The sequence below is a fragment of the Camarhynchus parvulus genome, chromosome 2 (assembly GCF_901933205.1).
Source record: "Camarhynchus parvulus chromosome 2, STF_HiC, whole genome shotgun sequence".
Taxonomy (NCBI): domain Eukaryota; kingdom Metazoa; phylum Chordata; class Aves; order Passeriformes; family Thraupidae; genus Camarhynchus; species Camarhynchus parvulus.
The window spans coordinates 27,874,041-27,891,001 of record NC_044572.1 but is presented as its reverse complement, the minus strand read 5'-3'; the positions used below and the strand labels follow the sequence as shown (position 1 = coordinate 27,891,001).

At 40.3% G+C, this 16,961-nt stretch overlaps 1 protein-coding gene across 1 annotated transcript in view; it reads right to left on the bottom strand.

Annotated features, from left to right (window-relative positions):
- The window catches only part of SCIN (scinderin), a 48,558-nt gene that overhangs the window by 19,865 nt on the left and 11,732 nt on the right, over positions 1-16,961 (bottom strand). The window contains exon 4 of the mRNA XM_030970922.1: positions 10,311-10,460. Coding sequence (XP_030826782.1) covers positions 10,311-10,460 — 150 coding nt within the window. The remainder of the gene's footprint in view (positions 1-10,310; positions 10,461-16,961) is intronic.

Sequence of the window (16,961 nt, the reverse complement as noted above, 5' to 3'; positions counted from 1 at the left end):
CAAATATATGCTTGAGCAGGAAAAATATCCCTCAGAGAAAGGAAGGGATGAACATGATGCAGGCCAGTAACCACCAGGCTGACCCTGGGTACCAGCACAGAGGATCATCAGGCAAAGGTGGCTTTAGGCCTTCTCTGCTAAAGCAAATAGCCACAGTTTAACTTCTAATAAACTTGGGGTTACTGGTTCCTCTGGCAGAGCACAACCATTGCTGAGGATATTCTGGACCAGACAAAAATTACTTTTGACATTCGTCAGATAATGAATAACCAAATAGGCTTATTTTACTGGTTATTGTAACCTGGAACTCTTCCCATCAATTTGAACAAATATTCATTGTCTTACAAAAAAAATTACACTCCCAACAGGAAAAACTTATCCCTTCACTGAACTGCTCACAGGGTTTCTGCCTGAAATGGCCTCTCACTAGCAATTCCAGCAACAACAGATCTCATTACATGCTCACCTTGAGCAGGCAACCTCTCATCCTCCTGAACACAGATTGAAAATAAGATGGAAACAGCCATAATGCACTGAGAAGTGGACAAAAGGATGGCTTATGTTAACAAATAGTTCTGGCATGCTGTTGGTTTCTGGGTGTTTACCGTGTAATTTATCAAAAGGACTTTCTGGCATTAAGGTCTCATGTGGGACTTCAGATTGCTATAAAACAGCAAAACATATCAGCTGCTCATGGCACTTTTGATGCATAAATTATGGCCTACATTTTTAGCCAGTTTTTGTTGTCTCAGGAATTTCAAATGCAAATCATAATTTTTTCAAAGCTCCATGCTTAACTGCCTAAAAATAGGGCATTAGGCTTTGGCAGCTTTTAATAAAATATATGCAACTTTGCATATCTGTCTGGGATAATTTGAATATAAAGTCTTTATTCACATGATAAGAATATTTTAACATTATTTGTCTGTTCTGTGAAACTGGCCATGGATAACATGTTCACAAAAAGGTGTCTAGATCAGTCTTGAGAGTACAAATTTGATTTTTTTCTTTGGTAGTTTGGCTGCAAGGTAAAACAGGCTGCTTTCTGTCCTGCTGGGACTGCACAGCTGGCAGTACCTAAGCTAGGTATTTACTTGAAGACTGGGTGTACATGAAATGAGGAAATCCCCAGCCTACATTATCTTCAAATATCTGGCTTCTAGGATGCCTTCAAGATGAACAGTGATCCCGTGCCAAAGAAACAGGAGGGTGAAAGGCAGTGACTGTGAAATGCAGCGGTCTTTTTCTAATCATCACTGCTGCTGAAAGAACACAGGAAATTAAGCTGTTCAGCACCTGCCTACCTGCAGCATAATTAAAAATGAACTAGTCAATCACCTCCACATCTTTTTGCATTTATATTAATTCTTTCTACCTAAATTTTTAATCTCACTCCTTTGTTAACATCATCCTCTGATACCAGAAGTAGCATTAAAAATGGGACCCAAAGCCTGCAGACACTCGCACATGTACTTGAGTTGCCCATTTTTTCTGCTTTATTTACCTCATAAATTGAGGTACACACTGAAGCCTTTGCAGCTTTGCAGATCTGTTTGAAGGCCTTGTGGATAAAATATCTTATGTGCTACGTGACAGCGCATGCTTATGTGTTGTATAATAATGAAATAAATCAGTAACTAATGCCAACAGGGAGCCTCAGCCATAAAGAATATTTATCTGACAAAACCCACAACACTCCCAGCTTTTCATTCTTTAAGTGCCTCCAGTTTTGCAGCTGGTCCCAAGGCTGTGGCTGGACCATACCAATATGGGAGTTAAAAGAAGAGTGTGGCAAACACTCCATGAAGCTCGAGCTGGAGGCAGCAGCCCACGATTGGCAGGCAGAGACCCTGCTAGGAAATCAGTGTTCCCAGGGGGTGCACAGCAGTTGGAAGAGCAGCAGGCAGCTGTGACACACAGCAGCATCAGGGTGAGCAGAGGAGCTGCAGCAAGGTGTTTCAGCACTTAGACCATGGGAAAAGCCACTCAGGGCATTGGAATATTTTTGGAGTGCAACACTGGCTGTATTCACAAGCTCAGCATTTCCAGTCCCATGCAGCGAACAGACCAGATATGCCAGGGGATCCTCCCTGGTATGACACCAAACTCTGGTCCAAGACAGAGCACAGACTGGACTGTAATGTTTAAGAAAGCAATTCAGAGAGTATTTTGACAGATATTCTCTAATGACTCCTGCTGATGCTTGAAATAAATTAAATATTTATTAGCACAGAGAGAGCAAGAATGTTCCTTTCACCTGGTTGTCTAGGAGATATATCCTGCTCAGCTCTTTGAAAATAATTTCTTCCTGCTACTTTAGGTGCCCTTCACGAACTGATTTATATCTTTAAGTTCCTACACATCCTAAAATTCTGTGTAAAAGAGCCAAAATGTTCAGCTATGATTTACAGTTCTTCAGAGTTAGAAGCTGCAGCACTCATTACTGAAGTATTTAAATCTTAATTTACCTACCTTTTATTTTTAAAGGTAAACCCAGATAGTATCAAAGTCATAAGCAGTTGTGTAAGCAGAAGACCTGGCTCTAACAGCCTGCTCTGAAGTACCTGCAATAACTATATTTACAGATTTCCTCAGCATCAGACACTGTGGTGGTGAAAATACTGAACTCATCCCCCAACACACAGGATGCTTTCTTCCATACAGCTGTCTTTCACTTTGGCCCAAAGAGAGGATTCTTATTCCAGTTTTACATGGGAACAGCAATCTGTGCACATGTGGAGCTCTTTAAAAAAAAACCCAACAAAACAATCTACAAAGTTTTTCTTCCCTAAGCCCTTCCTGCGCTACAGAACTTTCACCAAGGACAATTCAAAGGCAACCTTGCACACAATCCCAGTTGCTCTGCAAGGGGCTGGCAGGAGACAAACCTGCAGAAAAAGAAAAAAAAAAGGAAAAAAAATCCCTTCAAGGTGCATTTCTGTTAGGGAGATGCAGGATCCCAGGAAGAAACTATCTCAGAGCTTTTTATACAGCAAAGGAAATCTACCCTTTCAGGTCTTCTCCATCAAATTCCCCCGTTGAAAGGAAGTACCTTGAAATAAGAGCTAACAATCCCATGTGGAGATTAAGTGCTAACATCTTGTCTTTGGCCTTCTCTTAATTATGCTCATTTAATAAGTGAAAAATTATAGTACTTTGTCACCAAGAGATATCTTGATAGTATAGCACAGAAAGGAAAAAAGCCATTACAAACTCTATTCATATTCTAACATGTAATTATAAGATTATAATTGATTTATGTGGTAGCCCTGCGAGCTACAGCTGCTAAAGAAGGAAACATAACAAAGATGAGTGGTTTTCTCACCACAAGAATGCAAATGAGACACATTTGATCACAAGCACTTCCGGGAAATCATTAGGATCTTAGAAATTCCCTAGAATACCTAGTTTAGGAGCAACTTTCCTAGCGTAAGAAATTAAGTTTTCAATCATCACCTGCTAGTAGAGCTGTTCATAAAGAATTTAGCTCATGCCATGCAGTATGGTACACCTGAACATTTTCTTTTCTGAAATTAAATTACTAATGCAGGCACTGAAATCCGTATTTAGAGACTTAATTATAAGCCTGTCTTACAGATGTGTTTGCCACCTGCAGCTCCTATTCAGTTCCCTGTCATTTAGTACCTGGCTTCAGGCAGCCAAGACTGAAAACTGCAGCTTGAAGAATATTATGGGCAACTCCCAACATTCAGGAAGATTCTCCTTACCAGCCTCTGCCATTCTCTGGCCAAACCCCTCTTGATCTTCTACATGGGTCTGGGAAAAACGCTGGCCAAATGCTCAGCTGGTGCAAAGCAGCTAAACTGTACTGGAATCCAGGCCGTGAAAGTTTTGTCTGAGTATGAGTTGTGTAATTTAGTCATTTAAATGTAAATTTGTATCAAGGAAAGGGACTGTCCTTAATGAAGGAGATAGGCTCCATTGCTGTAAAGAACACAGAACTCCTGGTTTTGACAGTTTGAAACTGGCACCCCGAAGGGCAAGGGGTTTGCACTTTGTACCCACTTTCACAGCCCATCATAAAGCTTAGTTAAACACTGGAATGCTTGGTAAACTGCCACTCCTCACACTGAGCAGGTGTTGCTGTGAAAGGTGCACAGTCATGTGTAAGATTTTTACCCCTGTAGGTTTATTCCCCTGGGCTATTTTGGGTTGTATCCAACAAACTGATCAAACTGACAGGACCCAGATTCTTGCTGGCACCTACCTATGCCCAAAATCACTCCACTGAAGCAACATATTCGTGCTCCTGAGGGGTAAATTTGACCCATAGTTTCAAAGCAGCCTGAGAAAGCTGTCTGTTCATTTGAGTAGCCAATGCAACTACTAATAGAAACTACAGCTAGTAGTTCTGCTATTTTCTGTGCATTAACTTTCTTAAGTCTTTGTATTCTCATGAAAACATAGTTGGACTTCTCTGTGTGCCTGTGTTACTGAGCCTTGGCACTGGGGTCTGGTACAACTTCCACTGTCCTCACCCCTCTCTCAGTGCATTCATTTTCCTTTGTACATGACTGTTCAATACTGCCTCTACCCTGGGACTAAAATTCATTTCTAGTATTTATTTCACTAAATTCCTTGGAATAATGTCTACTTTTTCCAGCTGTCTCAATTTAGATAATAAAAGACATTACTTTTTGTTTCGTTGTGAACAGGTCAGACTGGGCCCTGACAGTTACATGCAATTCAGAGCTTATAAGCATTTCATTAAAACTCTGTACAAGCTACACAATTAAACATTTGTTTAATTCCTAACAAATGCCTGGCGTTTGTAGTCCACAAACAGTTAGAACTGAATATCATTCTAAAAAGTTACCCCTCTTCCTCTTCTTGCATCACTGTTCCTTCACTCCTCTGTACACAAAACAAACAAACCTCCCCTTAGCATGGCTTGAGTCCATAATACAACCAAAAGCAAGGGAACAAGAAGGAACACAAATGTTGAGAGTGGCAAGAGCAGTTTTTGCTTTTGCAGAGCTGTGATGACAGATCCTGCTCTTGCTGGCTCTGGGAAAGGAGCAGGTACCAAAGCAGTACCTTCACCAGTGGGGCACCTGCTGCTCTTCCAGCCTTACGTAAAGATCCATGTGACAGAGCCAGGGACTGCAGGAACCTGCACGGCTCCCTCAGAGCAACAAGTCCTGGCACTCTCACACCCACCTACGTGCCAAGGCAAGCCTCACTTTTTTCCCCAGCTACCTCACTGTGCTCCATGCTGTCCTTGGAAATTATCTTTGGTTTGTAAAAAATAATTTTTAAGGGCTTGAATTTAAAAAGAAAGGAAGAAATGATCCTGCTCTTCTACCCACATGGGCAGACATCTATCCAATTAATTTAAGGGTTACTGGAGCTTCATGTTTTCAACATGTTTGCATTATTTGGGTCTCTAGAGTCTAGAACCTCTGTAACTTGCATTTGCAATGCAATCTCTTTATTGTCTGTGCACTTGGGATTCTATCCACAGGGCTGAGTTCGCACTGCATAGTGCTGCCAGTCCCTTTCCAGCTACAAAGGTAGGAAGGTGTGACCAGCTGTAATATGATCAGACCATTCACCTGTAGTATTTATTCACACCACAGGCAAAAACAATTGTCACTGGATACAATGGCACTCAGCAATTCTCATGATTAATCATTGCTTAGGGGCTTTAAAGAAAGAGCAGGGAGGAGAAAGGCTGCTTTCCCAGCAAGGAGGAAGAGGTTCTCCCTGTTGCTGTATTTACACCAGACGAATCTTTACACAAGTATTTTATGAGAGGTTTGGACCCACCTGTTGTAAGGGCTCTACAATGCTCACAAAAACAGGCACATGACAACTGCAAATGCTGAGGAAATAAAAGTGGCAGAGCTTTATGTTTAAAGGCAGAGGAGTGATTCCAAAGATGCATACTAACAAGATAATTCATTTTCTTGTGGTTTTGAACCTCAGCTGTCACATTTCTCAGGTTTCGTTGTTTTCAATCATGAAAATCAAAAGCCTTTACAAAACCACAACAAAAAGTCTCAGCAGTAAAACCCACATCAATCATATAGTACCAAGAGCTGCAGTTTTAAGGGAGTCATGCGTAAGGGAACAATAAATTCTATAAATCAGGCTCAGAGAAAACAGAAGCATCTTGAAAAGTGTTAGCTGAACATGACATATTAAGTATAGGGGGCAGAGGCAGGCTTAACGTTTAGTTGAGGTAGAACTCAGTCTATCCTACTTTTTCATTGGCTCTCATACCCTGCAGACTGACACAGCTGCCCAACATACTTGAAATGTACCACAGGGAGATGAGTCTATGTAGGCAGAAAATACTATCAACATAAACCTATTTTAGGATGTATATACTAAGACTTACTCCTCCCCTCTACTTCATTTCTAGAGTTATGATACCAGATCAAGGGATCGCTGCACAACAAATGGAGGATTAAATGCTTTGCATCTTTCCCTTGAGTGACTCAGAACTGAATGCTTCTATGCTTCCTGCATTACTACAAGCACCTCCAGCTTGCTGGCTGACCAGAAATCTTCACAAATACACTAATTTCTGATTCCTTGTTTTTCTAGTTTGCCATTACTCCACAATACTAAATAATGATATTATGGGAAACTTTACAGTTTCTCCAATTTTCTCCTCTCTTCAAAATTAGAGCAGAGATTCCAGCTAGAGTAAGAAAATTGTCCTGAGCATGGCTGCCAATTATTTTGGCTGTTCTTAGTCCTCAGTGATCTCTTGGGCAACTAAAAGCAGTGCTGTGAGATCTCTGCTTACCACGGCAAGCAGTGAGAAGGATAAGTATCCGTGTCAGCACAGGCAGCAGCTACCAAACTGTGTCAAGCATTGCTAAGATCTCGTTTTGGATTGGTCCCATGAAGGTCAAAAAATTCCTGCAACACAATTCAAGTGTAAGATTCAGCAGAATGGGTAACTATTCAGCTGTTTACATGTGAAAATCAGAGCAGAGTTGGCATCTGGTGATTTTTTTAATGTTCTATTGAGACTGGTGACCAGTCACAGCAACAGTAGCAATTTGTCCAAGGTGGTCTGTTTCTCTTTTAATTTTCCAAGGTGGCAACCCTATACAACACTGCTTCCTTAAACCTGCCAGTCACTACCTCACCTAAATTTACCTCACCCAAATCTGGCACCTAAAGTCATGTTTATGTATCTGGCTTCACCTTCCAAACATGGAGGTGAAGCCAGATAACAAGTATCTCTGGTGTGCACAGAAAGCTTCTGCCTTGTCTTGAAAGTCAGAGTTCTAGTGATCCCTGAAGCATCTTCTGAGAAGTTCTGCACACCCACTGGAAGTCTGAGCTTCCCAGACATGCTGTGTTTCCAGAGTGCAAGCACAGGATGGTCACTGTGTGGCCTGTGGTGGCAGATGAAAAAGGGCTTGCTGCTGTCAAAACTACTCACATACCCAGCTTCTAGTAATGCTCCTTTCCCAGGGTGAGTGAACTGTGTCTTGCTGGTCTGCCACAACAATTCACCCAGTCCTACAGCAGCTCCAGACAGTTCTCTCCCATGGGCAAATTCAAGCAGTGCAGCCTCTTTCCATTCCTAAAAATGGTAGCTGGGGCAGTACCTGCCCTCATCAGACAAGTTCACCTCACCCACAGCACCACAGCTCCCAGCAGGACAGTGGGCTGGCCAGGAAAGACCTCCTCATCACCAGCACTGCTGCCTCGGCTAATCCTACAGCAGGACAGAAGCGTGGCAGGGTTGTTCAGCCAGCCTGTGCCTTGCTCTGAGGTGGGGTGCAGGCACAGAAGTTTTGCTTTTCTGTAGGGAGTCTCAACTCTGTGCTTATGGAGAAGGAATGAGATCAGTATTGGCTCTTTCTGCTGGTACTCATGGTGGGGATGTCAGCCCCTGCCTGAAGCATCTACTGGCACTGCATGAGCAAGTTTGGCCACTGATATGAAAGCAGATTTCTAGCTCACAGGAAGGGGAACCATTCCTGACATTTGTCAGAGGAGATAATTTTAGGAAATCTCTTTCTGATTTCAGTGGCATACTGGATGACAAAATGAATATTTAAAGTATGTGATTCTTTTCTCTAGAAAATAAATCAAGCTTTTTCTAAGAAAGCTGGAGATGCCAAAAATCCACCCTTCCTGATGTAGAGGGAAGAAACAAACACCATGTTAGCTCAACAGCAGTTAGCCTGGGACAGTGTAACAGCAAGTTAAGAGACAATTTTGTAGAACAAAGGAGAAATCCAAACAAAGAGTACCAGAAACGAAACAGTTTGAGCAGGAATAAGGATTAATAAATTTTAGATGTTTGTGAAGTTAACTACCCTCCTGACTTATTAGCAGCACATTTCAGAGTGGACTGGCACAGCCACAGCTGAGCTGCAGACCCTGTTATGGAGGCAGCACTAACAAAAGCAAGGACAGCATGATGCAGAATAGAAAATAAACCCTGACTACAGACACACTCACTCAAACTGGGCTCATCACAGTGGCAGCATTACAAGCAGTTAATCTAATTACATGGAACTACCCATTTCTGTTCCCTCCATATTCAGAATCCTAAAACAAAAGCAGAAACCTCTTTATACACTGCTGTGCAAGTGAAGAAAGAATTTATGCCCAATACAATAACAATGCAGTACAGGATCAAAATGCCACCTTGGTGTTTTCCTGCTCTGAATCATGTGTTGAGGTTGCTACAAAACAACAGTTGCACACACAAATGGAAGCCTGGCAAAGAGATGCAGGGGCAAAGGCAGCACATCCCTTCCCCTCAGAGCTTATGGAGGGGGTGGCAGGGAGGCAGCCTGCAGCTGGCCCGTGTCCTCGCTGGGGTAGCACAGAAGTCCAACTTATCTGCACCTGCCCCATACAAGGAGCAAAGGGAGCTGCTCTGATCAGTGCTCCCAAGTCACACATGAGTGTACCAGAAGCTCCATTCAGACCCTCCAGAGGTAACCCCAGGATGGGCTTGGCAGCAGCAGCTGTGCCCAGGGGCAGGGTCCCAGTGCCACCCGGCCACAGCTGCAGCAGGATGCAACCCAATGCTGTCATTCAGATCAGGAGCAGGAGGTTGCTCTCTAATTGTCAATCTGTGCTCTTTTCAAAAGAGTTATACACGTAAAATATGTGCCACATCAGAGCCAGTGTGGTAAGTCTGTACAAGGAAGTAAAAAACCAGACAGAGCATTGTTTGCTTGGTTTTTTTCCCTCTTCAAAAATCTTCAGTACACTGGGTGGCACCTCCCCTTCTTCTGAACACAGCCACATCTGTACTCACACCCACAGGAGAAAAGGTCTTTGCAAGGATATGGACAGCCCACCCAAAGGGGTCCCCACAGCCAGCATGGCCATGGGCTGGTGGCTCAGCACCTGCTTTGCTCTCAGGCAGTGACTAATGCTGCATATGACCACACTGAATGAAAGCACCACAAAAAATAATTGCACTCCTGCATGCACCATTAGCTTTACTTCCTGAACTTAATATGGAGTACAAGACAATATCCTAGGTGTTCATATTCCATTTTATTGAGTACTGCTTTGGGACCCTGCTTCCCTATTCCTTCTCTTTAGAGAATGAATGGGAGAAGCTTAATTTAGGACACAAATGCCAAGTGCCAATGCTTTTATTAGTAGGCCACCTGTAACAACACATGAGTGTTTGTTAACTTTTAGAGATCTAAAAAATACATAAATTGGGAATTTTTCTTCCACTCTACTTTGATCAGATTTCAGATTTCAAATATTTGTGATATCTGAAATCTGGGGATTTTAAGTAAATTGTTAAACTTCCTAAACTTATGAGGAAGGGGCTCACTGGGGTTACTAGAGGCTACATGCATATGATCTTGAAATAGAAGCTGAAGTATGCAAAGCAGTGTGCTGGGCCCCCAGCCAAATCAATATGCAATTTGCCACATTCTTTTACTTTCTACACACAGTAATTCTGTGTCTTTTCTTGCTTGGTGCTGTGTTTTCCTTTTCTTGCTTGGTGCTGTGTTTTCCTTGTTGGATGCTCCTTCCTCACACAGAGATGATGGCATGCTCTGGTGTGAGGCAGGGTGTTAATTCAGTCACTGTACAGCTAACTCAATAAAGCAAACATTTACTCTTGTAAAAGTATTCTCAGATGATTAATTATCTTAGACTGTAATGCCCAAATAACTCAATACTGCCTGGGTAAGGAAGGAAGGAAAAGGTATAACCTGGCCTACTATATCATTTATCTGTCTTCCTAGCACCAGCCCAATCTGATTTAGTTCCTGAGGTGCAAAACTTTTTATTCACAGCTATGTCAGCAACAAGTTTGCACATTACAGTACCTCTATGAGGCGCTCTGGCTCACTCCCTTCTTCCACAGTAATTAATTTGGACCTTCCATTTCGTTCGTTGTCCCGAATGCCAACAGCAACCTGCGTAGCCTTCAGCCTCTCGTACTTATTGCACGATGAGCCACACCACTGATAGATCTCCTGAAATAATGAAAACGACACACACTTTAGCAATAGGAGTCAACACAGCAAAATTATGGAATTGATTTCATTAATAATTATCGTACTGGATCTAAACCACCAGAACATCAGTGAATCTACATCTTTCAGAAGTACTTTCTAGAAGAGAGTTGCTCAATCACTTAGATATTTGCAGTATCTATGACAGTCTCAAACTGCACCAGGAGAGATTTAGGTTGGATATTAGAAGAAATTTCTTCATGGAAAGGGTGAATAAACATTGGAATGGGCTGCCCAGGGAGATGGTGGAGTCACACCCATGGAGGTGTTAAGAAAAGACAGAATGTGGCATTTAGTGCTGTGGTCTTGTTGACAAGATGGTGCTCAGTGATCTCAGAGGTCTTTTCCAACCTGTTTTATTCTGTGATGCTGTAATATGCAAGATATTTACATAATATAATTTAGCTTCCACATAACTAAGAGATCACTAAAACTCAGAATAGTCAGAGTTTTGGTTTGAGGTCCAATTACAATTTTATCCCAATTACATATAGAGCTTTAGCTAATTAAAGAATCAGGAACTCCTAAATTTGCTACTACCAATTTTATACATGTCAGTTCCTCTTCTATGGTATTTCAGCAGTGACTCACCTGTGTCAAGAAACAAATTCATTTCAAAATCTCAAGGAAGATCCATACTGCATGTGTTACTAAAGTACAATTAAATCTTTCAATCCAGATTTTAATTGCTGACCTTTTGCAGAATGCAGCATGTTCCCAGGGCACCTCTCAGGAAAGGGAGACACCAGAACCAGCCCAAGACAGGTCACCAGATTCAGCCAGAATCTAAAATCAGAAATCTAAATTCTTTATTCTGAAATGCTTCAAGTTCTGGATGAATAATAGGGATTGCCAAAACTCGAAGCATTTCAGAATAAAAAATTTAGATTTCAGTCTTGATGATAATAACAACTAATGAAAGGCATAACAAGCTGCAGGGATGCTAGAGGCTGGGCTGGAAGGAGCCAGTACAAGGAAGTTACTCATTTTGGCTGGTTGCTTCCCCCACCTTCTCCTGGAAGAAGGTAATTTGATTCTTCACATGATTCTGTCAAATAGTTCAAATAGTACAGCAATAAAGGTACACAGTCTTTTTCAGTTTTAATAAGGTTCAACTGGTTTGTGTTCATCTGCAATGCAAATTTTAATCAGAGCTCTCACTGAATAAATTACTTGGGCTTAGTTTTATGTTGTATATACAACTGTATTAAACTTAAGATTTCAGATGAAAATCTGCTTCATAAAAAAAAAAATCAACTTATTTCTGCTGACCACTGTTGGTCTTTAAGAGTACCTGAAAGGGTGGATTGAGACAAGCGAGGGATGAGGCACAGCTTCTCAGTACTAGCAGATGCAAATTTTTAGAAGACAGCTAACATTCATGGCATCTGCATACAAAACAGAGCTAGTAACTTCCAACAGTCACTTCTCACCAGTATGGACACAAAACCCCCCCACAGTGAGCTCTCAATGATCTCATGGTTCCCTTCCAACCTCTCTTCCCCCTTCAAAAGCATCTCTTCAAAGACAAAGTTTTAAGCTTTGTCAGGATTACACCACAGATTCACAGAACTCTATCCCTTTCAACTTGCAGATGTTATGCAATGAAAGCTGTGAGGTTTTCAGCTTGCCTTTAACAACCTGACTGCAGGCTTAAATTAAAAAACTGCCTCTAAGTTCTTGTTTAAATACTGTCAGTTTACCAAGCATCCAGAATATGGAGACTTAGCTGATGTCAGGTCTGGACCTGATCTTAAATACAACTTTCTACATTTTCCCTGGAAAACAAAATCTCTGTTCATACTTAGGGAAATAATTTTCTAAAGAACTGAATGTGCAGAAAGTAAAACATTTCAATCTGAGCAGATTTTTAATACATTTGTTATTGCCAAGCACTGCTTCAGCCCTTTTCTACCAAATTCATGGAGACTTTCCACAACACAGACTCCTTAGCATTATTCTCATCTTGCCCTATATCCCACTAATAGAGCTTATTTGAAACAGGAATTCTTTATTTCCCATAGGAAATAGGGAAAGAGGTAAGGCAGCTATTGCCTTATCCCAGTGTTGATGTGGCAATTGGTGGAGATAGCTCATTCAGAGAGGTTGGAAGTGCAGCTTCAGTTGTACCCATTGGCCTTCTCTTGGTTTTTTGGTAACTGGTGATGGAACCTCAAACAAGTAGCTGCATCTACAAAATGAGTATTTTTGCTGTACTAACCACAAAGGATATTGTGAGACTAGAACTGCCACTGCAAATTACAAAGACCTTTACTTCTTGGACAATAAATTCACATTTTCTTTTCTTAGCCTCTCCTAAAGGCCCCACTGCATCCAAGTTACTCCACATTCACAGTTCACTCTCCCTGTCTGCCTTCAGCCAGCAAGTGACCAAACTGAGCTCTCCTACAGTCCACAGGCTCTAGGCTTCAAATAAACCTAAGGAAGGAGAAGGACCTTTAAAAATCTACAGTCATGGATTTCATATTTTTAAATTTGCAGGCCTCATTATTTTCCTTAAAAATAATGTTCCATGATCCAGGTTTTCTTCTACTGCATAAACCACCACTTGAATCAACAAGCAGTGTCTGAAAACATTCTTGATCTGGAGATTCACAAGCTCCATTTTACATGGTTATTTAAAAAATACTGATTTTAAAAGCTAAAGAAATAAGAATCTGCTTATTTTTAGAGAATAAAGACACTATTCTTTATTAAAAGCCTGAAAGTTAAACTTCATGTATAATCAAACAGAAGGACATGAGCAGCCACAGGCCATGAAAATGTCCCAAAATACATAATATGGTAATGTATTTACTATGATCACTAAAGTATCTTAAGCATTCAGTGCTAGAAGCATTCAGGAGCTTGGATTTAATTAATTTTTTCTTCTGAACTCAAATAATCTCATTTTCAGTATGTCTAATTTTGAGGCCTCACAGCACAGAAGCTGAATATCTACAAGTTTGCCTTCCTTATACAACGTATCCATTTCAACCTCTAGGCAGATTCAGTTTTTCAACAATTTAAAACAAGGAGAAGACTTTTAGAAGTTAAAGCTACTTCTTGAGAAGGCAAATATTTTGATCTGGATTTACCTGAAATACAGTCAATTAGTTATTTAACCATATCCAACAACTCATTGGGCTTTTGGGTCGTATTTTGTTATTCATGTATTTATTTTTTAGGCATATAAAGTGCTCAACTAGGGGCAAAATAAGATATTTAGCTTTAGCTCACTCACTACTTTCAGAATTTCCTAGCTGTACTACACCTTCACTATTTTTAGGTTTGTTTTGCTAACTTTATTTGGAATTGGCAGGTTGACAAAAAATGTTTCCATTAAAATGAAAACAGACTTCAAGTGTTCACTCCCCTCAAAATAAAAGAGCTTCATTCATCAGTAATTCTTGTGCCAAGCCCAGTTTATTTTCAGAAGTTTGCACTAGTAGTATTTACTTTTTTAAACCTCTTAAACAGAATTCTGAGAGAGATACCCTATATTAATGTATGTTGGTACCAATATAGTTATCATGGTGAGACAATTAACAGCTGAGGGCAAGAAAACATTATAATGAATAATTTTGTAATGAAACTGACATTTTAATGAATATACTATATTGAGTAATATTGAATAAATATAATATAATGAGTAACACTGTAATGAATATAAATATATAATGAATGAAAATGTTATAACCAATAACAGTAACCACCCTAGAGCTCCTGAGTGAGGCTGGGAAGGCAAGCTGGGTCTGTGCCATGCACACTGTAGTCAAAATGAGCTCTCCCCTCAACTGCACATTTTGGGGAAACAGTTTGGTCTTCTACCCACAGTGTCAGAATTCACTGCTCCTACTCCAAATAGCTTCTGGCCTACAGATTGACCTTGTGCAAGTCACATGAGATTTCTACAGCACATTAAAAATGACCCAACATTTAGCTTCTACACAGAGGTTGTGCATCAGGATGACTATGCATGGCTCATGTGGAACCCTGAGCAAGAGCACCTTGGCACTTTTCCCTGCATGGAGGGGGACTGTGAAAGTACACCTCCTGCTTCCTGCTCCAGCCCCAAATGGCATGCAGAGTAAGAGAAGGAAAAACAAACAAACAAAAATTACTTATTTCAGAAGTGACATAGAAACCAATTTTTTCCCTTCAAACACAGAGCCACCTCTATATTCAACTGGCAGCCTCCTTAGTCTGGAGGCACATGAAAATACACCTTCTTTTCTAGATCTTTTGTGGTCATTTCTGTGGATCTTAGCCAGGACAATGACAGGAAAAGCCAAGAAGCTTAAATGCATAAAGTTCTTCATACTCTATGGACTGGAATGTTCCCACTCACCCCCACTTGTGCACAGAAAAGGAGCTGAACCAGAGATCATTGTTTAAGCTTCAGGTGGACTGGACACACATGTATCCACAAGGATTCAGTTAACTTAGTTTTCTTCCTGATGTTGGAGGAAATCCAGATGTTTTGCTGCTTGAGCTGCTGTTGTTTAGAATTAAGATTATCCTGGTATTGACCCCTTAATCCACCGTGGTATAGCAAAAGCTATTCCTAGTGCATGCTAGCAAAACAGGTTTGAGAGGAAAAATGAATGTACCAAGTGCATGACTCTGCTATATCTGACTTATTTTTAGTCTGGAAATTTGTTCCGTTTGAGTCAAATGGGACACTCCAAAGACTGGTTACAAAGACACTATTGTAATTTTACTAGTAATTTTGATTTTTTTAAAAATCCATAATATTTTTCTCTAGTCAAGCATGCCCTAAACATGCAAGTGTTTCAAACCTGTATGTCTCTCGAAATATCTACTAATTTCCAGGCCTCTACTGTAATTGCTGATTTGCATTCTCTTACATGAAGCGATATTAAAAAGCTAAACAAATTAAACAGGTTTCAAAACTCTAATTGGAAATAATTTGTGGTGAAATTTTCATGTAGGTAGAAAATAACAGTGAAATGTTAAAGTCTCATTAACCTTGAAATATTGAAATAAACTTTAAATTTTCATTAGAAAAGAACTTAAGCAAAGCATCACAAGCTGGCATACCTCTATTCTTTGTTTGGAGGGCCTGAAACACCTTAAACTTGTCCACCTTTGCCCACATAGGAAGAAAGGCTGATAAGGCTTGTAAGGATGGGTGGGTCAGGAGGAGAAGAGCTGTGATGTAGGAAACCCCAAGAGAGCCAGCACTCCAAAGTACTCACCTCCTGAAGGAAGCAGAAAAAAAAAAGCCTAGCAATGCTAGAGGCAGATGGAACACACATGAATATTGGCAAAGCTTTGTACACATCTTATCATGCTACTATCAAAAATAATGGGCAGGCACTCAGCTGAGACTCTCCACAGTCATTAGTGAACAGCTGCTCTGATTAGGCATGAGTTCCTCTCAGCTTGTTAAAAGTCCAGTTCTGTGATTAAACTTAATATGCTCAAAGAAGAAATGCCAATACAAAATATAAATAAATTGGGAAAAAAGTATATGTATGAACTGCAAACAACAGAAATACTTCTAATGCCCTTAATTCTAAGTATTTGTAAAACAGCAGCATATTACATTGGTATTTGTATTTCAAACACCAAGGTTTTGGAAATAAAACAGAGAGCCCTAAAGCAAGAGTGTGGAGCTTTTTGTTTATGCTTTTGGTTTTTTTTTTTTTTTTTTTTTAAGTACTGAAAAGTACTAAATCAAGAAAACAAAATCCAGATGGTGGGGAAAATAACTGAACAAAACCAATTGTAATGCAGCGCTTTATGTCGGTTTACTGACATCCAGGTTTTTTTACGGAACTAACAATACGTATGTGTTACGAATGTTTGGATTCAACCAGATTAATATAGGCTGCTGAATGCATTTTTCTCCTTAAATTACTCACTTTTTCCTTTCTTGACTGTTGAATTCTTGACACAGGCAAGGAAAAAAATCCTCTCATTTCACATATCCATAAAAATCTAACTTTGTTGAAACTGCAATACAGTGAACCATTGAAAGTTGTGAAGTTTTGACAATCCAAAACAAACTCCAAATTCATTCAGCCAGAACACCTCTGAGGCCACCATGAGCTAAAAAAAAAATTAAAATTACTAGTAAAATTACAATAGTGTCTTTGTAACCAGTCTTTGGAGTGTCCCATTTGACTCAAACGGAACAAATTTCCAGACTAAAAATAAGTCAGATATAGCAGAGTCATGCACTTGGTACATTCATTTTTCCTCTCAAACCTGTTTTGCTAGCATGCACTAGGAATAGCTTTTGCTATACCATGGTGGATTAAGGGGTCAATACCAGGATAATCTTAATTCTAAACAACAGCAGCTCAAGCAGCAAAACATCTGGATTTCCTCCAACATCAGGAAGAAAACTAAGTTAACTGAATCCTTGTGGATACATGTGTGTCCAGTCCACCTGAAGCTTAAACAATGATCTCTGGTTCAGCTCCTTTTCTG